The sequence below is a fragment of the Xenopus laevis genome, chromosome 2L (genome assembly GCF_017654675.1).
Source record: "Xenopus laevis strain J_2021 chromosome 2L, Xenopus_laevis_v10.1, whole genome shotgun sequence".
Taxonomy (NCBI): domain Eukaryota; kingdom Metazoa; phylum Chordata; class Amphibia; order Anura; family Pipidae; genus Xenopus; species Xenopus laevis.
Window position 1 is genome coordinate 92893524 of NC_054373.1, and position 26203 is coordinate 92919726.

Consider the following 26203-nt stretch of genomic DNA (forward strand, 5'->3'; position numbering starts at 1 on the left):
ATAAAATAGAAAAAAAGCTGGCACTTTTAGATGTTTTATATTAGAACTCCCCCATGTAAAACTAGTTTAAATGTATTATATAACAGTTACTACTAATAGATTCCCTTTAAATAACACCATCCCCCAAAAAGGCATGTTAAGAATTGGTTAAGACAGTTTGCTTGCCTAGAGATGACCATAGACAGTCTGCCCTATATCTGTGTAAGATTTAGTACCATGTTAGCCATTGAAAAAAATGCGGAAAATGTTAAGTTTGGCTACTTTTTATTGGCTAACTGAATAAGTAGCAATTGCAAGCTTTCGGAGCACACAGGCCCCTTCGTCAGGCATAATACTGCTGAACGGGCCTGTGTGCTCCAAAAGCTTGCATGTTACTTATTCAGTTAGCCAATAAAAAGTAGCACCAAACTTTTACATTTTCTATATTTGTGTAGAACACCAACCAGCAGTGCATAGAAACTATGTTAAATAGAAGGAGTGTGTATATATTTGGTCCTATTTTTTTTTAACATAATTTTGTACATATCTTAAATATTACAATGCACACTGACAAACATATCAATGAGATTCCATCTCTAATGCTCAGCATGTAATTATATAGTGAATAAAGTACCCCCTCTTGTAAAATATAAGGATATTATAAGTTACCAAGGAGTTTCATGACCTTATAAAAACACGAGGCCGAAGGCAGAGTGTTTTTATACAGGTCATGGAACTCCGAGGTAACTTCTAATATCCTTATATTTTGCAACTGGGGGTCCTTTTTTATTATAATACACACGTTCCAGTGAGTCATGTGACAGAAATGACATCAGAACTCACCGTTTATAACTGATGACATCAGAACTCACCATTTATAAGGATATAATTTACAAGATATTCATGGCTTTTGTGTAATATATACAGTATATATGTACACTCCCTATTATCTTGGAGGTTGTATTACAGACAGATATGCTACATGCTCATGCATACCTTCCAACCAACATTCACAGCTGGAAAACAGGACAATTTAAAGGAGAAGGAAAGTCTTGTTATACTTGAGGGTGCCGAAAGTTAGGCACCCCAAGTGATCCTATTTACTTACCTGAAACCCCGGGCTGGTGCTCCTATCAGGAGAAAACTGTACTGGGCCGGGATTCTTCCAGTGAGTGCCATGGGGTGATTGTCTTCTTCTTTCTTCTCGTGGCTGTAGATCGAAAAGCCGAACTTTAACAAAAAAGTTGGCTATTTCGTTCTACTGTGCATGCGTCTGTCCCGGGAAATTTGAAGGAAGAAGAAGCAGGAAGAGGATTGCTCCGTAGTGTTTGTTGGAATAACTCCGGTCTGGTGCAATTTTCTCCTGACAAGAGCACCGGCCCGGTGTTTCAGGTAAGTAAATGTGATCACTTGGGGGAGCATAACTTTTGGCACACCCAAGTAAGAAGGACTTTCCTTCTCCTTTAAGTCATGGTCCTACATACTACAGCTATGCCCCAGTTTTGTCCAACAAATTGCCATATTTACCTACCCTGTCCGCTTTTCTTTATCCCTGCACTTTTAGAGGGTAGAAATTATGACTTTCCAATGTAAATAGTGACAACTAAGTGTTAAGTGCCAGGCCTTGGCAACAGGCGATTCTATAAATGTTATTTAATTGTAACCCACCAGTGCTATTCAATAACATCTGGAGGGTTAAATTGTCAGTTTATGAACTAGATGACAAAACTATAGAGCTTCATATACTGTTGATTATTAAAAGTGACACAATGAATGATAAGTGCTTTCAAATGCTTTCCTCCTGGAATTTCTTTGGTTCATTCAACTCCCATCATCCCCAGCCATTTTTAGTGTCTATGTAATAGCAAAATATATTTTCTGATATAAGGTACAGAAAACAGGTACATTTTATTCAGTAGTCTTGTATACATTTCTGATTTTCATTAAAATAGAATTTTCTGTTTAAAACATCAAAGTGAGGGATGGTTTTTGTTGAAAGCAGAAACAAAATGCTGCTGTACACAATAAGGTTCCATCTTCAACATTTTGTGAATGTTAAAGGCAAACAAATTGTTTTTCATCACATGCTTGTATGAGTTCACTTTTTTGCACCTATATACACACATACAATAATTAACTGTAAGAAACATCTCTTATCTATACAATGGTGCATGCGCAGAATGAATAAACAGAACCTACACTGTACAGGGAATTTGCACAAATAACTGCCCCCAGTATTCTTTATAAGTTAAAATTGATTTAAAATATAACAGAGGGGGTAGAGGGGAAAAATGTACTTTTAGTACCGAATTGTTTTAGAGCAGTAGCCATGCAAACCAATTTTTTCTTCTGCATATGAAAAAACTCTATATATAGATTTGCCCCAAATGCCATTATCTGAACTTATATATATATATATGTATATATACAGTTATAATATCTGTGCCTTTCTTGTTACCCTGAGAGATCATGCAGTTGCATCTCTTGAAAATATGCTGCTTAAGCAAAGGAATATACATTAACAAAATATACAAGATGATTACAGTCCATACAATGCTTGGAAGGAAGCGTGTGGGGATACACAGTCAATTGAGCAGCATTCTTCTGATTTTAATGGAGTGTGCATCTCTGGAGGTCTGTGGTTTCAAAACCCTAGAAAGCAAGGAAACAAAGGTTTATATACCATTTTAGACAGTTTTTTAAGACTGAAAACTCTTCACAAGAAAATACACATTCATAATTTTAGTTTACCCATTTATGATCCAAAATTATCTGTTAATAAGACACCCCCTTTATAGGCAGATAATGTAATTTGAAGGTGCCACCCCATCCATTTAAAGTGGACCTGTCATCCAGACATAAAAATCTGTATAATAAAAGTCCTTTTCAAATTAAACATAAAATCCAAACTCTTTTTTTTTTTTCATTAAAGCATTCATAGCTGTTGTAAACTAATTTAAATATCTAAGCTGTCAATCAAATATTGCCTGCCCCTCTTCTATGCCTTAGGTATAGAGGTGGGGCAGGCAATTACTTTCACTTTCCATTCAGCACTTAGATGTCACTGCTCTCCAAGCATTCCCCTAGTTCTCTTAACCATTTAATTGTGTAGCCAGGGAATTAGGATGGACATCAGATCCCCCATTCTGGTGCACAAGATTCTGAGATGATACAAGGCTTGCCTTAATAACAGTGTCCACAAAATGGCTCCTGCCTGCTTGCTATAATTATGACTTCCCAGACAGACGGAAACAAGATTCAAATAATTTATACAGTCTAATTAAAGTTAATTTTGCTTGACTAACATGATAAAATTTGAATTAGAAATTGGACAGGGTGATGGGTCCCTTTAAGGGTAAGGGCACACTGGGCGATTCGGGGAGATTTTGTCGCCTGGCGACTAATCACCTCGACTTTGCAGCGACCAATCTCCCCGAATGCCTTCCCTCACTCTGCCCTTGCTTAAATTAAAAATCGCTGGTGCTAATTACACGTGGCGATTCTTTTTATGAAATCGCCCAAGGTTTCCTCATGATGCAACTTTTTTCGATATTTTTTAGATATCCACTAGATACTTTGTCAAAATGTCACATTTGAATGTGATGTAAATGCAAAACATGATAACCTTGTGTTTTTTTTACATCATATGGACCCATTTTGCTATATAAATTTACTAAAAAATCAGTACAGTTTCCTAGAGTGAAGCACTGAAATTGAGTTCATTGGGGAAAACTGTGCTCTGTGCACATCCTAACTAAATAAAATATTCTATGTGTCCTGCTGTTCCCATCCAAGAATACTGCAGGCATGTCTATTTATTATGCCTGTCTGTACCCAAGTGCTTTAATAATAGATAATAAGAAAGAACGTTTGTTTTATATTGTGAAATGGGTACATATAAAACTCAGAGAAAACTGTCAGTTTATATTTTTTGCCTTTAGATCCCCTTTAACTATTAAATGACAATGCACATCTAGAGTTATATATAAAACACATCTTGAAAGACAACTTCTGCTCTAGGGCCTCAGCGTTGCATACTTTTAAAATACAGAGGACACTGCAGGGGAGCTCCCAAACACAACAATATTGCAAAATAAGAGGGGGTTTTTAACTGTATTGTGAAGTTGTTTTTCAAGTGATTTATACTGCATTGCGCTACAATTGCTGTAGGCTGTTGTTTCCATTTTCTGCCTTCACTGCCAATTTTTCACAGCCCAGTTCCTGCTTATTAAATATGGGTTCACTTTCCAAATAGTGCTGGTACTTACTGGGAAGCATTGTTCCCTCTAAGGTGTGCGCTTGTGTGCTCACACACAAATTTGGCCAGTGCACACAACGAACTGTAACTGTAAATACCAATTCAAGAAGGAAACTCAGTCCGGTACAGAATATTATTCTATTGTGCTCCATAATGCAATCTTGCCTCTTATCCCAGGAATCCCTTGTGGCTACACTGGGCAGAGTGCATGTGCAGTAGATTACAATTGGAACTTAGAGAGTAAAATTTTTACGAATGCAAGATTATCTCCCTGTCCTTAAAGGAAAAGTTGCACATGCATGGACAAACACAAAGACTCTAAATTACCCACAACATGCAAAATTCAAATCCAATAGTCCTGTCAAACTGGGGAGAAACTTCAGCTATTCTCTGTAACAATTTCACTTTTAGTTGCCAAGTTCCCCTCCACTCTACACCTTCACCAAGGAGTCTGCTCAGTACTAAATCCTACATGGATCCTAAGATAGCAGCGCCCTCTACTGCAAAACACAATAGGAATAGGAAGTCCAGAACAGCTTTTATAAGGTGATTGCGGACACTAATGACTGGGAAAACAGTAACACAAGGTGGTGCTGAAGAGTTTACACATGGGCATAATAAAGATTATTCCATGAATGGTAGTTTTAACAGTTAGCACTTACTGTTATTGCAGAGAAAAGTTTAAATATATTGATTTAAAGGGGAATTATTGCAAAAATGAAAATTTAATATAAACTTCATCATACTGAAAGAAACTTTCAAAATACAATCAATTAAAAATGATTTACTGTTTCTGAAATAATCAAGTTTATGTCCAAAATCCCTCTTCTAGGCAAAAGGAGCCCTCCCTATAAGATATATTGGATTTAACTGTCAATGATTATCTCACACCCAACTCCTGCATGAAGAGAATATGAAGAGAAACAGATGCTGAGAGAGGAATAGTGAAGATAAATTTGATTATTTCAGAAACGGCACAGAAAATGTAATTGATTATACTTAGAAAACTTCTTATTTCAGTATGCTGAAGCTTATATTACATTTTTGTGATAGTTCCCCTTTAAAGGGATACTGTCATGGGAAAAAAAAATGAATCAGTTAATAGTGCTGCTCCAGCAGACTTCTGCACTGAAATCCATTTCTCAAAAGACCAAACCGATTTTTTTATATTCAATTTTGAAATCTGACATGGGGCTAGACATATTGTCAATTTCCCAGCTGCCCCAAGTCATGTGACTTGTGCTCTGATAAACTTCAATCACTCTTTACTGCTGTACTGCAAGTTAGAGTGATATCACCCCCTCCCTCCCCCCCCCCAGCAGCCAAACAAAAGAACAATGGGAAGGTAACCAGATAACAGCTCCCTAACACAAGATAACAGCTGCCTGGTAGATCTAAGAACAACACTCAATAGTAAAAACCCATGTCCCACTGAGACACATTCAGTTACATTGAGAAGGAAAAACAGCAGCCTGCCAGAAAGCATTTCTCTACTAAAGTGCAGGCACAAGTCACATGACTGGGGGCAGCTGGGAAATTTACAAAATCTCTAGCCCCATGTCAGATTTCAAAATTGAATATAAAAAAATCTGTTTGCTCTTTTGAGAAATGGATTTCAGTGCAGAATTCTGCTGGAGTAGCACTATTAACTGATGTGTTTTGAAAACAACATGTTTTCCGATGACAGGATCCCATTAAGTATCAATGTATGCACGTTCATGCAAGTGTGACATACCATTTATGATCAAAACTGCAAAAGCTCACCTTCTTATTCCTGTATTTCCCTATAGGCTATTGCTCTAACCGCCGTATCCGCTCTTCCACCATGCTTGTCTGATGATGCTGAGATTTATTCCCGGAAGAGTCGACTTTTGTCAGTTTTTCATGATTGTTCGCTTTTCTCCTAGAGCTATAACTGTACTCACTCTGAGACTAAAAGGAGAGATAGGAAAAGGGAGAGAACAATGTCATTACATCCATATTTTTCTTAAAGGGTTAGTAACACCTGAAAATAAAAATGGTCCATTTGCTTTAACACTATGGGTCGAATTGATTACACTTTGAAAAGGGGGAGAAAAATTCCTTGCACTATTAGCTCTGTTTGATCTAAAGGAGAAGGAAAGCTACGGAGGCATTTTATTGCCAATAGATTAGCTGCATTAGTGCAAGCTAGAATGCTATATTTATTCTGTAGAATGTTTTACCATACCGGAGTAAAAAGCTCTAGAAGCTCTTTGTTTGTTCAGGATAGCAGCTGCTATATTAGCTGGGTGTGACATCACTTCCTGCCTAAGTCTCTCCCTGCTCACGTATAGCTCTGGGCTCAGATTACAGCACAGAAGGGAGGGGGAAGAGGAGCAAACTGAGCATGCTCTTGCAAGGGGCAATGAGGTTTAAGCTGAAGGCAGGAAGTCTGATACAGAAGCCCATGTGTACACAATAGAAGGAAAGAAATGCAGTGTTTCTTTTGGCAGGGGACTCAGAGCAGTTTACTGGTATATTTAGGTGGACCTTTCTGATAAGGATTACTTCGTTTTAACCTTTCCTTCTACTTTAAAAAAAAACTTTTTCCTGCAAGTGTTTTATACCAAGGTTCTTATATAGCTTCTTATCCTATTATTTATAGGATATCCATTTTAAATTCTAGGGCTCCCAGTACCCTGCTGGTCAGTTTTGGATGAGCAGTGGTAGTACTACAAGCCATAAATCTGTACATATTTTTGAGTTTCCATTATTGCCCTTGTTTAAAGGAATGTCTGTAATACAGAGGGTACAGTTTTGTTAGGCACCCTCTGGTCACTTCAGTCACTAACCCTTTCCCAGGTAGGTGCCTGGCTTTTACCTGGAAAGATTCCATCTTGGCAAATAAACAACTAGTATGCGCATGCACATTTGCCCATTCCTCCTATTAGACTCTGTATACAGGATGCATTGAGTTGAGAGCAGCAAGTCAGAAATATGCCAAAATAGTGACTCTGGGTATAAGAAGGATACCTGGGCAGGAAAATGTTTTTACCAAAAAGGTGCACCAATTAGACAAGAAAGGTTAGTGATGGGGGTCAGCAGTGAGTGCTTTACAACATAGTAACCATTGTCCTTTTAGTGCTATACACAGATGCTAAGGTTTCCAAGTGGATCCTAATATTATGTGCTGATAAACAGAGCTTCTGCTGTGTTGTTCTGCTGTGTTGTTCTGCTGCTGGGGCATTAACATAAAAAAATATAAGATGCCAGACCCTGTGACCTGTGTACATGGGCAGCTAGAATGACTTTCTGGCAAATGGCATCACACAATTGCTAACCCATACAAACTGACCAAAACTAAAAACTAAATACAGTATATTTTGATCAGATTAACCAGTAAGCTAATAGGAAGAATTAATTTCATGCCAATCTGGTTGAAAATACCAAACAGTACAACCAGCCTGTGTGTAGAAACCTTAAAGGGGAACTGTCATGGGAAAAATTTTTTTTTCAAAATGAATGAGTTAATAGTGCCGCTTAAGCAGAATTCTGCACTGAAATCCATTTCTCAAAAGAGCAAACAGATTTTTTTTATATTCAATTTTGAAATCTGACATGGGGCTAGACATTTTGTCAATTTCCCAGCTGCCCCATGTCATGTGACTTGTGCTCTGATAAACTTCAATCACTCTTTACTGCTGTTGGAGTGATATCACCCCCTCCCTTTTCCCCCCCAGCAGCCAAATAAAAGAACAATGGGAAGGTAACCAGATAGCAGCTCCCTAAAGGTGGCCATACATGGAGAGATCCGCTCGTTTGGCGATGTCGCCAAACGAGCGGATCTCCCTCCGATATGCCCACCTTGAGGTGGGCAATATCGGGCTGATCCGATCGTGGGCCCTAGGGCCCAACGATCGGATCCTAACGATGCCCAAACGGGCGGTCGGATCGCGGGACCGCATCAACGAATAGATGCGGCCGCGATCCGACGGGATTTTCTGTCCCATCCGATCGAGATCTGGCCGACTTTCGGCCAGATCTCGATTGGTGAAGCCCGTCGCGGGGCCCCATACACGGGCCAATAAGCTGCCGACACGGTCTGTCGGCAGCTTTTATCGGCCCGTGTATGGCCACCTTTACACAAGATAACAGCTGCCTGGTAGATCTAAGAACAGCACTCAATAGTAAAAACCCATGTCCCACTGGGACACATTCAGTTACATTGAGAAGGAAAAACAGCAGCCTGCCAGAAAGCATTTCTCTCCTAAAGTGCAGGCACAAGTCACATGACATGGGGCAGCTGGGAAATTGACAAAATGTCTAGCCCCATGTCAGATTTCAAAATTGAATATAAAAAAAATCTGTTTGCTCTTTTGAGAAATGGATTTCAGTGCAGAATTCTGCTGGAGCAGCACTATTAACTGATTCATTTTGGGAAAAAAATTTTTTCCCATGACAGTATCCCTTTAATTTCAAATTAGGATACGCCTATTTTTTTCCTTGATATATCATAAGGTCTGAGGTTTACTGAGCAATATGGAAATACATATATTCAAGCTCATTTACTAAAACTGGGCAAAACTGATTCAATATTCTACTTGCAGAAGACTAATTAAACCTAATTGCGGATTGGTTGCTAAAAGTTACTGCATTAACAAACTGCCAGTTTCTGGCTATGTTATGGTCTACTGTTTTAATCTACCAACCACGATTCAGATTTTTTTTCTTTAATATCCAGGGGAAGGAATTACTTAAAATAACAAGAGTGCAGTTTCTGTGAATACACACATTTCAAAAGGAACATTATGATGACGAATGTTGACTGTTGGGAGTCACTTGTTTTGTGTGTGTGTAGGGGGGGTCACAGATTCCTTGACAGGCTATTGATCATTTAACTTTTGTAAAATTAGACAGTTGTGGAGACTAAACACAAATACGCAGATATCTTATTTGTGTACAATGTCTTTAATTAGCATTTATAGGGCTCTATAGTTTAAGCATAAAGCTCAGGTTTACCAAACATTCTTTCATTTATAATATAATCTCATAATACACAGTGTACACACAGTAAGAGTATTTGCCTTATCTTCACCTGCATGTTAAGCAATAAAAGCAAACCTTTGATTGGTTGATATGGGTAACTGCCTGGGTGCAGATTTGCCCAGTGTTTATATATGAGCCCCCCTGACTATATAAAATAGCACTGCTACATTAATGCTTTAATGCTATAAGTGAAACAAATGAAGTAAAAAAAGATATTCTAGCTACATAGATTTTTGGTACCTTCATTAACATTAAATACATGCTATTGTCTCATTACAGAGAAAAAGCAATCACCACACGTAAGACAATATGGGAAATGTCATTGCCATATTTTGAAGCTTTGGAGCTCTTATTCTAATGGGCAGATGTATTAAAATGTGAGATTACAGCTCATCATAGCATAGTTTACCCACTTTCTGTTCATTCCTTTAAGATTTTTAGAAGGGTATTTATCAATAACCGCTTTTAAAAATTAATTTAGGCGAGTTTTTCTGTGGTGAGCTCTTAATTCACACTTAGATAGATCTGCCCTTTAGCTCACACGTACAAAAAAGGAACCACACTTACAGGAAAATAAAAGCCAATCAGCATACTAAGGTAAGTAGACAAGGCCAAAAGTTTAGGATATCTATGTTAATTTTGCAGGTTACTTGATTTTTGCATGTACTTGTATAGTATTTCTTTATATATGCTTATGACAAATGTATTTTATCCTAAAATGATTATTTAAGAGTATAATATGTTAAAAAAAATAAACACAATCAATAAAAGCACCAAGAAAATAGCTAATTCTTACCTCTGTGCTTAGGCGATTCCAGGAATTAAGTCCAGAAGATTCATTAACTGGATGTCTTCTTGTTGTATTCTCCATTGCAGATAAGCTCCTTTTGGAAACAATGTCATTGACTGTACTTGAACTATTTTCAAAAGAATTTCTGTTCTTTGAATAAATTTCCCGTGCACGAAGTTTCCCAGGTCTCTCATCCTCAAATGCAGATCTCCGCCTATGCTTGGTATCCACCGACACATCTTTGTGATTAGACAGAATATCTAGTTCTTCAGTGGATCCAAACAAATTGCGCCCATAAGAACTTCTAACCTTTACACTTTTATTATCCAAATGATTGCCTTCAATTTCATGACTTTTCATCAAAGCACTTTCTAGGCCAACACTATTATTGTTGTTTTTCATTTGTTCTTTAAGATTGCCAGGGTCAAAAGCGTGGCTGTTCTTTTTACGATCCAGGTCATTATTTGTATCCACCAATTTTAACATGTCTTGTTTATTGAATGATATTTCAAATGGAATACTTATGTTGTTTGACAAAGGTTGGTCATTGGCAGATAGCCGAATATTACTAGTAGAAGTATGCCTTTGTTTTATGATCTCATCTGTGTTCGACCTAGAGGAAGGTGATTCGGTTGGAAAAAATGTTATACTACTTGTCACTTTATTTGTTGTTGTTGTATTAACTGGTGATCTACTATGTTCCGCACTGGATCTTGCTCTGTATTCACCCATACTTTCTTTTGTGTCTTTTTCAACAATAACTGGCTTAATAATCACGGTGGATTGCAAAGCTTCTCTTGGGCTATATGATCTTGCCCTTATTTCTATGCGGGTATGTTTATCAATGTTTTCTGAAATATCAGAAGATGTTCTCCTGGATATTTCCGATATTGAATCTCTTTGTTGCGGATGGCTGTCCAAATCAAATTGGGAAATCCTGTGTTCTAATATGGGTGTCTTTTCTTTAGGATTTGACTGTCTTCTGTTCTGAATTCTTGAAGTTACATTTCTTTTGTCCCATTCTTTCTTTTCAGTAGATTCTGAAATATGAGGTTTTTCAGGAATTTGTGGCTTTAAAGATGATAAAGGTCTTTGTCTTTCTCTGTTATATGACACTCTATTTGAATTTAAATTCTGATTGCCAAGTAAATCTTTTTCATCTTTACTTGATAGTGGCTTGGGGGATTGAGCAGTATCGGAAGAATGTGTAATGCTATCCATTCTCGATTTAAGACGAGAGTATCTGGAAGGTCTATCCTGAGATATGGTCTCCTTTATTTCAGTGGTGTCTGAATTAGGAGTTTTAGTTTGGACTTCCACCATCTTTGCAGTATATTTATCTGGAGATGTCACCTCTAACCCAGAGGTAACGGGTTGAGAATGCAATGCAGATGAAACATTTTCATCCAACTGCACCTCTTCGTCAAGATTTGAATTGACTTTGTCTGGAGTCTCATTTAAATCTTCCTCTTCTTCAGATGTGCTTTCTTTCTTTGAGTTGTCAACAATAGGAGTAACTTTAATAGAATAGTCTTCCCCAAATTGTTTTGTGGATATGTCTTTATTTCCTGTTGATGCTTTCCATGTTTTTTGGGTGTTACATTCTTGGGCAGCTGGTGGATACCGACTTAATACAGATGGCTGATCTTTAGCCTTCTTTGTGTCATGTAGCGCTCCAATATCTTTAGCAGCTAATACACTGGAAGAAAGTCTTTCTTCAGATTTCCTTGAATGGGTTATAGTCATGTCAGATAAAGCAGGTTTTAAAGGTCTCTTGCTGTTTGTGCTTGATAAATGTCTCTTAGAATAAATATCTACATCCATGTCACGGTGCCTCTCTTTTCTCAGTTGTTTTGGAGACAACTCTCTCTGATTATATTTTGATACAGGAGTTTCAGGTGTTACTCCTTTTGACTTGTTAGATCTTTCATTTTTCGATTTACTGTGTAAACTTATTTCATCACTACTGATAACCCCATTTCCTACTTCATGGTGCAGACTACCCTGTCTTTTTAGTGCCTGTAGCTCATCATCAAAATGTCTGGCTTTATTCTGTTCACTGATGAAGGTTTCTTGCAATTTTCCATTTTTCTCTTTCAACTGTTTGAGCTCTTCCTCAATTCCTTCAAATCGTTTTATCTGACTTTTGAGTTTCTCAATTTCTTGACACAAATCTTTTATTTTATTGTCTTCTTGTCGTTTATTCCTCTCATTTTCGCTAGTTGTTTGATTCTCTGATTTAATGTAGTCAAAACCAACTCCTTGAGACAATTTAGATATCAGGTTGTCTTCAATCCTTATTTTATTGTGTTCCACAAACTGATCAGGTGACCGCTCCAAAACATTTGATTCATTTCTGGTCTGGTCTCCATTTTTTTCTTCACCTCTTGACTCTAACTGCTGTTTAAGCTCCAGAATTATTTTTTCATTCTGCTTTTCCTTCTCCAGAAAATATTTTCTTTCATTAGTAAATCCAACAGCCAAAGACCTAATTTTTTCAAGTTCGCTAGTCAAAAAATCTTCAGCTTTATCCAGTTTGCTTTCAGAAGATTCCAGTTCTTTGATTCTGGCCCTAAGTGTTTCAAGTTCAGAAGTTAATTTCCTAGACATATTTTTTTCTTCATTTAAACTAAGACACAGTTGGGTGCAGTCACTTTTGCTCTTGCTAAAAGCTTCTTCTAGCTTCTCCAGTTCTGTCATCTTTTTTCGGAGAATTTCGATTTCTGATCTAAGTTCTCGGGTAATATTCTCTTGATTTTCTAGTTTTTCCCTGACAAGCCTGCACAAGTCCTCTGTTTTTCTAGCCTCTTCATCTTTACCTTCAATTTTAACAACTCTCTTTCTCAAAGCTTCAACATCTGTCAACATGCTAGAGTTGTTCCCTTCTACTTGGACAATTTTTTCCTGAAGTTCCAGAACTTCGTCTTCTGCTTTCTGTAGATTTCTTGTAGCTTCTTCCAGATCATCTAGGCGGCGGGTTAGACTTTGTAACTTAAATCGAAGATGTCGGCTTGTGTGTTCCATGGCTACAGCAAATTGATGGCTCTCACAAGAGCCCTTACTTTATTTTTTTTCTAATAGGAGTTCCTTGGCAAGTCAATTATTATCCTTTCTCTTCTTGATAAGCACACCATGGCGGACATCCAGTCACCATTTTAACCTTAAAAAAGAGAAACAAAATGAAGATTACCATGAGCATTTAAAACTTCATAGTATTTTTCTATACAGTTAAAATGCTGCATATGGTGTACATTTTTTCAGTTACTTAATTCATCAGTAAAATGTTAGCAATAAAATGGCAAAATCAAATTGAGCGACCTTTGTGCCCATTTCCCATTTCAAAGGCTAAAAGAAAAGAAAAGGGACCCTGGGCAATGCATAAAGTCTTGATCTTCAGCAGGAAAGAACTATGTGAATAGGTATTGTCATTGGTTGGTTTAAGTATTTATTACTACATCCACCAACAGCTGTGTGTTGAGGTGCTGGGAGTTGTAATGTAATACAATGCTGTGAACCCTGCACAAATACCCACACAGCCCTACCTTAAAATCAGCCCTGAAATACACTTCCACTGATGGCAAATAATATTATTTCCCCGCAGACTCACAGCAGACCAGGTGAATAAAATATTTAAATATAAGGGGAAAAAAGTGTGACACAAATAGATGTGCCCTAACATTGTCATAATCATGTAAAAGGTACTGGTTTTTATTAACTATGGGTAAAAAAATAAGAGCTGTGGAAGATGGCTTTCTGGATAACTGGATCCCATACCCTATGTAAAGAGAACACGTTTGAGTGTTAACTCAAATATAAATATGCACATTTGGATTTGGATTCAGCTTTGTATTTGGCCAAATCATTTTGTGAAGGATTCAGCATTTAGCCAAAAAATTAAGATTTAGTGCATCCAAAAAATACCCAATTACTATATATGTGTGAGTGCACACATATGCAGCATATTCCCTTACATTTGAATCAAGATCTATATCACGAATACTATGATCAAAACACGACTCCCCTTCCCATATTTTTATACTATTCAAGGATTTGTAATTTTTAATTTCACATGTTATCAGGGCCGGATTTACATAGCGGGCACCCCTAGGTCTGCTGCCATTCTTCGCCCCTTTCCCCTCCATTTATTCACTCACATTTTCATCATCGGGACCAGAGCAATAGGGATTGGTGCACACGAAATAAAGAAAAACTATTGTATCTCCTGTGCATCCCCAGTGTTTCTGAATCAATGTGGGTGTGGTTGGGCAGCATGCTGACCCCTAAAGTCCAGCTGCCCTAGGCCCGGGCATTTCCACAAATCCGGGCCTGCATGTTACATCAAGTACAAGTAAATATGTCCAATAGCATTATGCCTTTTCATAACTGTAACATTAAAATAACTGTAATATATGTTTAATGAATCTCTTCCAAAAGCTTATTGTTCTTGAGATATTTCATAGTTTAGAAGAAATTTTACATAATTAAAGACCATGAAGGCCCATCCTAAACAGCATGGAAACGCATCTGAATCCTTATTGGTTAAGAAACTAAAAAGGTTTAGTTCACCATAAATCATTTACAGATTTTTACGTCTCTCTCGTTCCAAAATCTAGGGCAGCAAATACAAGGTCACTATAAACCTAATTCTAACTGCTTTTCAAGCTGAGCTTCCAGTAATAACTAGAAAAGTAAGTAAACATTCCCCTTCCCCCCAAATGTCACATTATTGCCCATCACAATCATTCACTGATTTAGGATTTTCTTAGGAGACCAGCCTCACAGTATGAGCAGCAAGGATGTAAACCTTTGGTCTCGAATAACTATCTTTTTTCAAGTGTTTGTTAACTTAAGAGGAACACTAAACCACGAATTACTAAGGACAATTAATTACATTTATTTATTTCTAATACATGAAAATAAAATGTTGCCAGCTTTATAACATTAAGCTTGGAAGGCACTTTTGGACAAATAAACTGTTAAGTAATCTAGATGCAGTAAATAACAGTTTCAAACCTACACCTCAAACACCAGTTAAATGCATTAAAAAGCCTGTGTACGATTGCCCTAAAATGAACAAAAGAAGGTAGCATTCCTTTGGTGCAGCAAAGCGCTTAAGATGGCTATTCAAGCAACAATATTGATTGGTAGTTTGCCTGATAATAACCTTACTGACCATTGACAGGGACACCTAAGGGCTCTGATGTGTTTGCTTTAACAGACTATGCTGCTCTAATAGGTGTCAGAGACATAAGCCAATTTGTCAATGTCAATTCTTGGCTTGAAAGAGGCATCTACCATACAGTAAAATAACAGTGCCCGAATCTTTCTCCCACCTTAATAAATATTGGTGCTATTCCCTATCGAAGTATCTGGCTGCATTTGGATTTACCATCAAGGCTTTGTCCTTGAACTTCTACGCTTTCCATGATTTACTCCAACTCTTAGCAAACGGATCAGTTCTTTGAGCTTCCAGTACCATGTATACGGATGACATTAAATTCTTGGTGTTGCCATGTTCTCAGAGTTTTTTCTCCTTTGTCATATCTAATGTGTCCGTCTATCACTCTGCTACTGTATATACTCTTGGATGTCTTCTCACTTCCTAAAACTCACCTCAGGCAAAATTAAACTCACAGTAATAACACTGCAATTAATTCCAATGTAGAAGTTTGTTGACTTCAATCACATGTGTATGAATTTTCATTTTTTTTTTTTTACATCCAATACCTTACAAAATTTCACCATTTACATCTCAAAAAAAAATCCAGCAAGGAATTTAAGTTTTTACCTCAGGACTATACAAAAAAAAAACTTCACTCACAGTGGCGTAACTACAGAGGCAGCAGACCCTGCCAAGGGGGAGGGGCATGGGGGGCCCAGACCGCAGGTTCTGTTGCACATAAATCCCCCCTATGCACCTATATTATGCAATATTAAACATCACAAAAAACTTTAGCAGCTATAATAAGTAGGGATGCACCGAATCCACTTTTTTGGATTCGGCCTAACCCCCCGAATCCTTCGCAAAAGATTTGGCCGAATACCGAACCGAACCCTAATTTGTGTATGCAAATTAGGGGTGGGAAGGGGAAAATATTTTTTACTTCCTTGTTTTCTGACAAAAAGTTCCGCAATTTCCCTCCCCACCCCTAATTTGCATATGCAAATTAGGATTCGAATTCGGTTTGGCCGGGCAGAAGGATTCGGCTGAATCTGAATCCTGCTGCAATAGGCCGAATCCCGAGCCGAATCCTGTACCGAGCATTCTAGCCTACACTAGCTAAAGATATTGATCAAGACTGAATCTGATCAATTTCAAACATGAAAAACAAACACTGTCTTTAGTTTTAGCAAAAACTTTCCTTGGCAAGATTGCATATGAACTTCAAAGCTTGTGTGGGTTTATAACACTGATCTGTATCTAGCAAACTGAATTTCTATGTTCTAAGACAAAACGAGAAAACATCTGTACTGTTTTTTTTCTATTTGCCAGCTACGACTCTCCAAGCTGAATTTTACTCTATTTTTGTTATTTTGTGAGCAAAGAAAAAAAAAACCCTACTTAACCAACAAATGACGACTTGAGCAAACATCAGTCTATCACATCTTGACTTCAATAAAATGTGTGTTTTGTATCATGTGTTTTCCAATACTGTGATGCAACATGTGCTAATCAATGGATATTTATAGACAAGCCATTGTATAAAAATAAGACCATTATTTAATACCTTGTGCTAATATACACACACAAAAATGGTATCCAACATTTAAGGATTACTTACAATGTATTGTTTTATACATTTTGATAATAAGCAGCATACCTCCCAACTGTCCCTTTTTCACAGGGACAGTCCCTCTTTTGACAGCTCAACCTGTAGTCCCTCATTTGTACTGGAACGTCCCTATTTTCTCTGCACTGAACAGCCAAAAAAAGAAACAAAGTTTCTCACTTAATTGGCTTTTAGCAGAGAGCACAGAGGAGGTGCAAATAAGATACTTTGTAACAATTTTGAGACACAAAAAAAAGTTTAGATAAGGAGAAATATTTTCAAACTTTCATAACCTGCCAAATTTTGTAAAATGAACATGGTAATTAGAGGATGTGGCCACAGAAAGGGCCGTGGTCAAAAAATGTTCTATGTGCAAAAAATTTTTTGTCCCACTTTTTACTTCCAAAATGTTGGGAGGTATGAAGCAGGAGGTAAGTGCTTTTTGCACAAGAAGCCTTTTTTATCTGTATCTCTGTGTTAATATAGACTGAGATACGGTGTTAGATGAATTAATTGCCAGTTTCAATCATGTTAGATAAAGATATTGGAACATGGCATTTGAGAGATAGAACTTCAGGAAGTAAACAAATGAAGAACAAGAGAAACCCTCTTGTTGCAATAAAACTCCTCTATTTTATCCGGAGTACGCCTGGTTGAATTGCTGATTGGACCTATGTGGTCAGACAACCTAAAATTAGGCCAGAAAGATTCAGCTCAGATAGTCTGGTAAACATTTTGGCTTGTGTACATGACCATTGGGGGAGATGAGTAATAAATGGTCTTCCTGATTCTTTTGTGGGCCAGCAACAAGAGCATACACATTAAGCTCTACAATGGAATTGATCAGTCCCAGTATTATGCAGTTTGTCTACCAGTGTGTGCGACCAATGATCTGCTTGTTCAGCTGGTGGCATGTATGTACCAAGTTTTATAAATCAAATGTAAAAAAACAGAAGAACGTCATTCTAAAAGGCACAATTGGTTTGTTAGAAAGATATTCTAAAGTGCAGTTACTTATACTACATGATTTAACATTTTATTACGAATGTGTGGCGTGTGCTTTATGAAAGAGGCAATTGCAGTTAAAGTACCAGCAACATCAATTTTTAGTATAGAACGAAAAAACTCAGAAACTCTGCTTGCGCTCCTCTTCAGAAAAGGCGGCATGGCAACGATCTATCATGCAGCGCTTGATTTCTTCTCCCTGGCAGGGAGGGAGGAGAAATCAAGGGCGCACGATGGATCACAAGTGGAGTTTTCATAAGTTATTTCTTAATAAAGACTTAGCTAATTTAAAAGTTTAATTTGTCTTTGTGGTTTTTTTTCCATTCTATACCAACGAAAAAAATTGATCTAACTGGTCCATTATGAAGATACAATTGCTGACAGGGGATTAAGTAATATGGATAATAACAGACTGCAAGTCTTTTCTATGTTTATGTAAATTTGTCATAGTCTTATACAATTGCGATGGAACACAGAGCGTTCAGGTGGCAATGTTGGAAACAGTGGCGTGACTAGATATTACTGGGCCCCACAGCAAATTATTTTTCAGGCCCCCAAAATGTTTTGGGGTTGACTTGTTTCTCCAATATTTATTGAAATTTTATATGAATTAGGGCCCATGGGTCCCTATACCTCGTGGGCCCCCCTGCAGCCGCAGGGTCTTCTTCCTCTATAGTTACGCCCCTGGTTGGAAATACTTTCAGCAGACTTTGGTCACCTAAGAATGAACCAGTACTAAGCTACTGTTCAATACAATGAAACCACTAAAATAAATAAATGATTTCTACAAGAAATCATTGCTATGGATTCATTTTTAGACACCGCAAATTATCAAGCAAATACATGCAGAGTTGACAGATGGGAGTTGACACTGAAAGGCTTACTACTTACAATTTATTCAGGTTTTACCCTCTGTAAATCCTAAGCTGGCACAAAACAAAGTAAATATGGACATCAGATTTAATATATTTGCACGTCCCCTTTTTGATTATTTTTAGTAATTAAACAATATAATTGAATTTATACACTTTGCAAAAACAAATATTTATACACTTTGCAAAAACAAACAAATATGAGAATATTACAAAATATTAACAGACAGTACCTTGTACTTAGTGGTAACTGAATTCCCTATACTATATTGATGGCAAAACAATCCTACTGGGTTAATTTAGCGTTTTAATTATTTTTAGCAGGAATAACCAACTGGATAAAAATATATAGCCATTAATGAAATTTTACCAGAACAGTTCAATTTTATGAGACAATGAAGTAACAGTTTAGGGTGACGAGATGGAAAAAATATTTTAAACCTGTACAGTCCTGCAGACAGACACACCTGCACTCTCAGAAACCAGTAGCACAGCAAATATCAGTGAAGTATCATTCCTAAACCAGGTGTGTGTGTGTGTGTGTGTATATATATATAAACTGTCTGTGGCTTACATATGTGTATTTAGCAAAGTATAAATCCACAACATTTACTTTGAGTCATTGAAACAGCATTTGTCAGTTTCAAAACATGCATTTTAAAGTGACTCTAATGAGAATTTAAAAGCATGTAGCGTGTTCTCTAATGTAAGCATCCTGGGCTGCAGTAGCCCATTAGCTACCAGTGTACAAATGTCTATCATCTACTGTAAAGAGAAAATTAGTAGCCAAACACCACAACAAAAAGAAATGTCTGTTTAATAACTTACAAAACGTTTTGCCCATTCACGGAGGTTAAGCCTTTAAGCCTGTACAGCTGGGTATGCTACAGCATACTGAACAAGACAGAGTTTTATACACTGCGTAAAAGCTACCCATCTGGCCTACTTTAATGAGTTTGGAGCCTGATTTACTATAATGGAGCTCAGGCACAACCATCAGTTTGCCTGCAAATTATCCCAGGATCTACACATTATACAGACATCCATGATGGTTTTATTATTTTGTTTTAAGCCACAAAGCTACATCTGGCTTAGTGTGCAATACCTCACACTCCATTTATATATTAAAAGATGCATTTAATCTAAACAAGCTATACTTTTAACAGCACACACATATGAAGTCTTGTTTTTTTTATCTAATGTAATTTTTTTACATAAGAGATGTCAATACTGCCCGCATTGGCAGTTCTATTAAAGCCCTCAGCATGGCCAAGATCTAACATCACTGTTTTATTATAATTAAGCACCCAAACATATGAAATCGCTGACACCCCCCAAAGAATGAAAACTCTTGGACTGTTTTCAAGGAAAATTGTACTTTCAGAATGAATACTTATTAATATTTATAATAATATAAATTATCTGTTGGCTAAGTGACCTATTGAATAATCTTACCGAAATGGCATATAACACAGCAATGATACAGTTCTAACTGTAACAGGAAAAAGCATGGGAGTACACGACGAAAGAGCTTGGTCTATTTATTGGCTGATGTGTGCGGATAGTTTCCCTTTAATATGTCAAATTGATGTAGACTTACTCAAAGTAATTCAGGTATTTGGAGGGGGGGGGGAGTCTAAGATATTAACCATTTTAGACTGCTAAAACTGGGTTTTTGGCTTAACAGCTTTCTGAAAGTAACAGACCATACAAAAAATGCATAGATGGGGTTGATGACATTAAAAGCATGATATATAGCCAATATCTCAGAACCAATAATAATTCAAAATGTATGTTAACTGTAAAACAATTCAGATAATTGCTGCAAAAAAAGGCCAACATTAAATAATGTTTTTGGTCTTCAATCCCCTTAAACACCCTTAAACTAAACTAAACTAAACATGGTATTTCAATTTGCCAATAGAGAAAATGGAACTATATTTCTGTCAAAGATATTACTTACATTTTAGGAGGCATGGACAGTGTTACCAGTTTTATGTTTACAAGTGTTATTTACAGACAATCTAAGCACAATATTCACAAAGCACCAGATTAATTTTGTATTTCATACATAACAGTATTGCCACTAATCCCTGCTCTACATCTAGCATCACTCTTTGGTGTTATCACAACACTAGCCAAAGCTCTGAACTTGAATGACCTTCCCTACTGAATACAGAACTGTAAACTCGCCTTATTTTATCAGGAGTTTCCGCTTTACCAGATTTTCCGCTGTCTTTTAGTCTCCCATCACTGCATGCATTCCCCCGATTTCTGACAATCTCTGACCATTTCATTCTCATCATCTTAATCAGTCCCTGACTAGTGAGCATAGATTGTCAACTCCAGTATTGAATTCAGGCATACACAGGGTCAACTGTACACAAAGGAGGGAATGTTGAGTTGAGGTCGGTCAAAAAGGACACAAATAATGAAAATCTTGGTCGCTAATGTTCACAATGGTATTTGCAAATGTTTTTTGCTGTAATGAAACATATTACATTCCTCCATAAGTGTTAAAAGGATTGAAATGGCAATCAACCAAACATAAGAATTCTTTTAGAAACCATTCAAAAGGGCAGTTTTGAAATAGTTTTTTTTTATTTTACCCATCCAAAGCATAAAGGACAATAACTTGGGGGTGCCAAACAGTGTCGGACTGGCCCACGGGAAACCAGGAAAACTCCCGGTGGGCCCAGGTGTCAGTGGGCCCTCCTGCTTTTAAACATTTGGCCTATTTCATGGTAATTAACTATTTCTATGAGAACAAAGAGGCTAAATAGATGCAATAATAGATTATAGTATGTAAAGAAAAGAGACTAGAAGAACAGAGGTTGAGTGAGAAGAGGAAGAAAATAGTGCTGAGAGTGGGCCCCTGGTTGAACGTTTTTTGGTGTGCCCCTGGTCTAAATTTTTTTGGTGGGCCCCTGGTGTCCCAGTCCGACACTAGTGCCAAAAATTACGGCACCCCAAGGTATTGCAATCACTTTCCTAATACCCCAGGCTGGTGCTCCTGTTAGCAAAAAACTGCGCCGATTGGTGCATCCAATGCCTGATTGGTGCATTCATGTGTAAGCATAATTGCGAATAATATGCCTGTGATGGTCTTGAGAGCTTCTTAAATATGGCATAATCGCAAATTGCAAATATTTCTGCACACACTCTGTCAGAAACAGATTTTGCAAATTTTGAATTGATAGTCGCAAAATTACCATTGACGCAATATTTGTGCACAACAAACATGCAGAGTGGCCAGACTCACACAAACACCCAGCTTATTTGTGAGCCATCTTTGAATATTTGTGTGCAAAACCCTAACCTAAACTGGACTACTACTATGAGGGCATCTATATGTACCTGAGCTTCTGCAAGACTTTATATAGGCAAATTACCTTTCTCCACTGATTTCTATGACAGAGACTGAGGGTCCCCTGGAAAAAATATAAAGTTAAGTAGCATTATTCTATCATAAAAAAATATTTAAGTATAGAATGGCCAGAGGTAAACATGCCAAAAAATCTCCCAAGCACTTTCTAGAATAAACAAAAAAAAACCACACCATCTGGCCAGTAAAAATGATGCTTAATGCCCATGTTAGTTATAGGGAAGAAAGAGAATATACATGTGCAAACCCTACAGAAATACATAATCCAACTCATCCTTATGTCTATGTTGTTTAAGTCATATATTATTTACACAATATATAAAATATGTCAAAATGTTTCTTTACAGAAGCTCTTTGGTGTAATACATAAATGGCTTCTGTGTGCTTACCTTTTGTTAATCAAGCAAAGGCAAATCCTAAAGCAAAAAAAGGAACATTTGTATACTCTTTGTTTGCTCATCCTGGGGTGGGGTTTTAGTGAAATTATAAAGATTAGGTCTGAATTTTTAAGTCTATAAATATCTTTTATAAAGCTTTTCTTTCTGAATGAAACCCTTTGCTTCCCAAGCACCCAATACAAAAATAATTGGGTAGACAGAAGGGACAGAGGGACGTTATGTCATTTCTAATCACTGGAGGTCACAAATTTCAGTAAAGTTAGATTATGTCTGAATGGTTGATCTAGTGATGGACAATATGGAAGCATCCATTAAAAAAAATAAAAAACAGGCTAAACCTTAAACGAATACAAAATATAATTTTATTTGGTGCTCAAAAAATATTGCTGCTACATTTTTCTGTAAGAACTATGATGTTTTGGCTTATTTAGTATTATTTTTGCAATTACATTACTTGTGCTCACCTTTCAAGAATGACACATCCAGATGCAGAGTAATATTTCCCTTCACAAACCATTCCAGCACACATCAGCTATTCTAAATACCTGGTCCTGCAGAGACAAAAAAATGAAAGAACTACATTTCAGACAAGAGCCACAAAACAATAAGTGCATCAGACAGGTTAACTATTTGACCCCATCCCTGCAAAACAAAATATAATCTTGCATAAAAGCAGGAACATAGCTACAACTCCAGCTCTGCATCTGTATAAAAATACAGTAGAACCCCCATTTTACGTTTTTCAGGGGACCAGAACAAAATTGTGTAAAATCCAGGAAAATGTAAAATCCCGGAAATGTTTTATGCATTATATATAAGTGGGACCACAAAACAACAATGTAAAATGAGGGAAAACTGAAAATCAGATGTAAAATTGAGGTTCTACTGTACATAGAACACACCATAAATAATGTAGTCTGACCCTAGTAAGACTAAACTTCTTATCTTGGTCAGTGCATTGATCTATGCAGCATTCCTGGACTACAGGAGCATTCAGATAGGTCTACTGTTCAATGTATTTAGTGCAGATTTCAGCACAGCTTTTAGCAGTATGAGGGTGCAACAAGTGGTGCAAAGCAAACAATGTCCAAAAATATAATGTAAAATATTTTAGCGATTCTGCCCCATCTGTTTACCCATCTACAGGCCTCCCAAAGTGAAGGTCTACACCTGACATGCTGCATCTGTCTATTAAAGAAATACTAGGACTTATTTACTAAGCAAGTGCACTGTGCAGTGTCTTTTAACCACCAGGCAGCATTTTCTCCAGAATTCCAGCATAGGTGCATTACACCCAACATGTCAATGACACCACTGGAGTCTATATGATTTGGACAAAAATCAATTGCCTCAATAGACACAACCCACAAGGAGAACCCTGGAATTGCCACCAGGTCCAGGCTGGAGTTAGCTCTAGTTCCGCTGACACTTTAAATGAGCAAATCAACATTTATAACCCAATTCAGTATGGAAGTTAAGTTGCTCGACATTACTATAAGACAGGGGTCCCCAACCTTTTTTACCTATGAACCACATTCAAATGTAAAGAAATTTGGCGAGCAACACAAGCATGAAAAAAGTTCCTGGACCTGGGGGTGCAAAATATTAGCTGTAATTGGTAGCACCTTTACAGACATGCAGCTTTCAGGAGGCTCTGTTTGGCAGCACACCTGGTGGATCACTGCTATAGGCAAACGTAAGGAGGAAATCAGTTTCCCACATTGCTTAATTATTAGGCTCTCTTTTGGCGTTTAAAAAAAATCATCCTCGGGATACTGGCCCTGAGAGCGACTATTATAAAAAAATTATAATATATTAGGGATGCACCGAATCCACTATTTTGGATTTGGCCGAACCCCCGAATCCCTCTCAAAAGATTCGGCTGAATACCAAATCCTAATTTGCATATGTAAATTAGGGGTGGGAAAGTGAATACATTTACTTTACATTACTTCCTTGTTTTGGGACAAAAAGTCACGCGATTTCCCTCCCTGCCCCTAATTTGCATATGCAAATTAGGATTCGGTTCGGCCGGGCAGGAGGACTTGGCCGAAAAAAATAAATAAAAATATATATATATATATATATATATATATATATATATATATATATATATATATATATATATATAAATAAAATTGTAGAAAGGACCAGCACTCCGTTTTCCAAAGAATTCAATGATTTATTTAAATCTCACAGTGTCTCCAACGTTTCGGCCCACTTTGGGGCCTTTATCAAGGATTGTAACACACAGCACTTTATCCTTGATAAAGGCCTCAAAGTGGGCCGAAACGTTGGAGACACTGTGAGATTTAAATAAATCATTGAATTCTTTGGAAAACGGAGTGCTGGTCCTTTCTACAATTTTATATATCTATTTTTGACCAAGCACCCGGGCAAAGCGAGATGTGAAGGAGTGCGGGTATCGTCTGCAATTTCGAGATATATATATATATATATACACACACAAACACACACACACACTCCAAAAAAGAACCAGCAACACCGGGATATTTTCAAAATCAAATAAACGTGTATTTAGCGAAGCATGTCTTAGCCAACGTAACGTTTTGGTCCCCACTGGGACCTTTCTCAAGGCCTATATATATATATATATATATATATACCTGTATATGTATTTTGACACTCATTATCTTATTTTATCCCTTATATTTTATGAAAGGGTTTAGTGACCTTTCAGTGACTTGTCAGCATAAGTACAGTCCCCCCCCTCCCGCACTGCACTTACCATAATTCTCGCGGAACATTAATCATTAATAATACAATACAACAAGTATTAATTCACATTCACAGATTTAGCCAAATTCTAACTGCAGCCCAGGGATACAGAAGTCTTGGATAATCCATTGTGTGCACCACAGGTGTGTAGGACAGGTATAGGGTTACAGGGATAGTTCAGTCAGGTGCTCTGTAAATAGTTCTGTAACCTCCTAATGAGTGGCATTACCACGAAACAATAAAAATCAGCTTCTTGGTAAATGTGTGCTAATCTTATCAGTCAAGAAGCGACACTTGGAATTTCCATCTCTCTCATTATTCCACTTTTTCCCCAAAGCAAATTTCTTTCAGGAAGAGGACAGAGAATCAAATTAGCAGTATTTATGCTGAAAAGTTTAGGTTGTACCTCTATCAAGCAGCTGACAATTTAAGCTTTGTCAAAGTGATTTTCCTTTTTCCTCCAGACTATTGATGAGTAAATAAGGCACAGAGCTTTGTAACTTTGTTGTCCTGTAACACCTAGACACACCATCCCATTTTTATAGTCCTACACAATTACGTGACCTCACTTCAGCTCACAACTTGGGCGTCTGTGATAACGTCAAGCCAGCAACTGTTAGCAGGTTAGATACAACATAAAAAGAAATGAGAAACACAAAGCTATTCAGTCGGCAGCTAGACTCCACCCACCCCAACAGGGGGCAAATTTGCACTGGGTGTTTAGCATTTTTGACATAGTTACCAGTTAATGGTCTTGTGGGAAGCTAAACATCCTCAGGACGGAGGAGAGGTTATTGAACTTTGCAACGACGGTTTGATAAAAGATCTTTCTAAACTATTACTGAATTATACTTCCTTCATGTTGTTGTTTATCCCATCCCTTTTTCTTTTACACCTGCCTCAGTTTTCAAGACTGAGGCAGGTGTCACCTTTTCTTTCCCTCAGGTGGAAGGGAGGGCGAAGAGGCTGCACACTAAACTTCTCCTCTGCTATTTCAACC

The 26203-nt window shown here is 37.3% G+C and overlaps 1 protein-coding gene across 6 annotated transcripts in view; it reads right to left on the reverse strand.

Annotated features, from left to right (window-relative positions):
* Positions 1-1524: 1524 nt before the first annotated feature.
* The window catches only part of luzp1.L (leucine zipper protein 1 L homeolog), a 60300-nt gene continuing 35621 nt past the window's right edge, over positions 1525-26203 (reverse strand). For 3 of the 6 annotated variants that reach the window (XM_018246769.2, XM_018246770.2, XM_041582175.1), the window contains 4 exons: positions 22929-23015; positions 10041-13194; positions 6002-6169; positions 1525-2631 (listed from right to left, as the gene is read on the reverse strand). In XM_018246769.2, coding sequence (XP_018102258.1) covers positions 6029-6169; positions 10041-13058 — 3159 coding nt within the window. In that variant the 5' untranslated portion in view covers positions 13059-13194; positions 22929-23015 and the 3' untranslated portion in view covers positions 1525-2631; positions 6002-6028. Of the gene's footprint in view, positions 2632-6001; positions 6170-10040; positions 13195-22073; positions 22113-22928; positions 23016-26203 lie in introns of all 6 variants that reach the window. The other 3 variants (XM_018246771.2, XM_041582176.1, XM_018246772.2) reach the window with 2 other exon arrangements.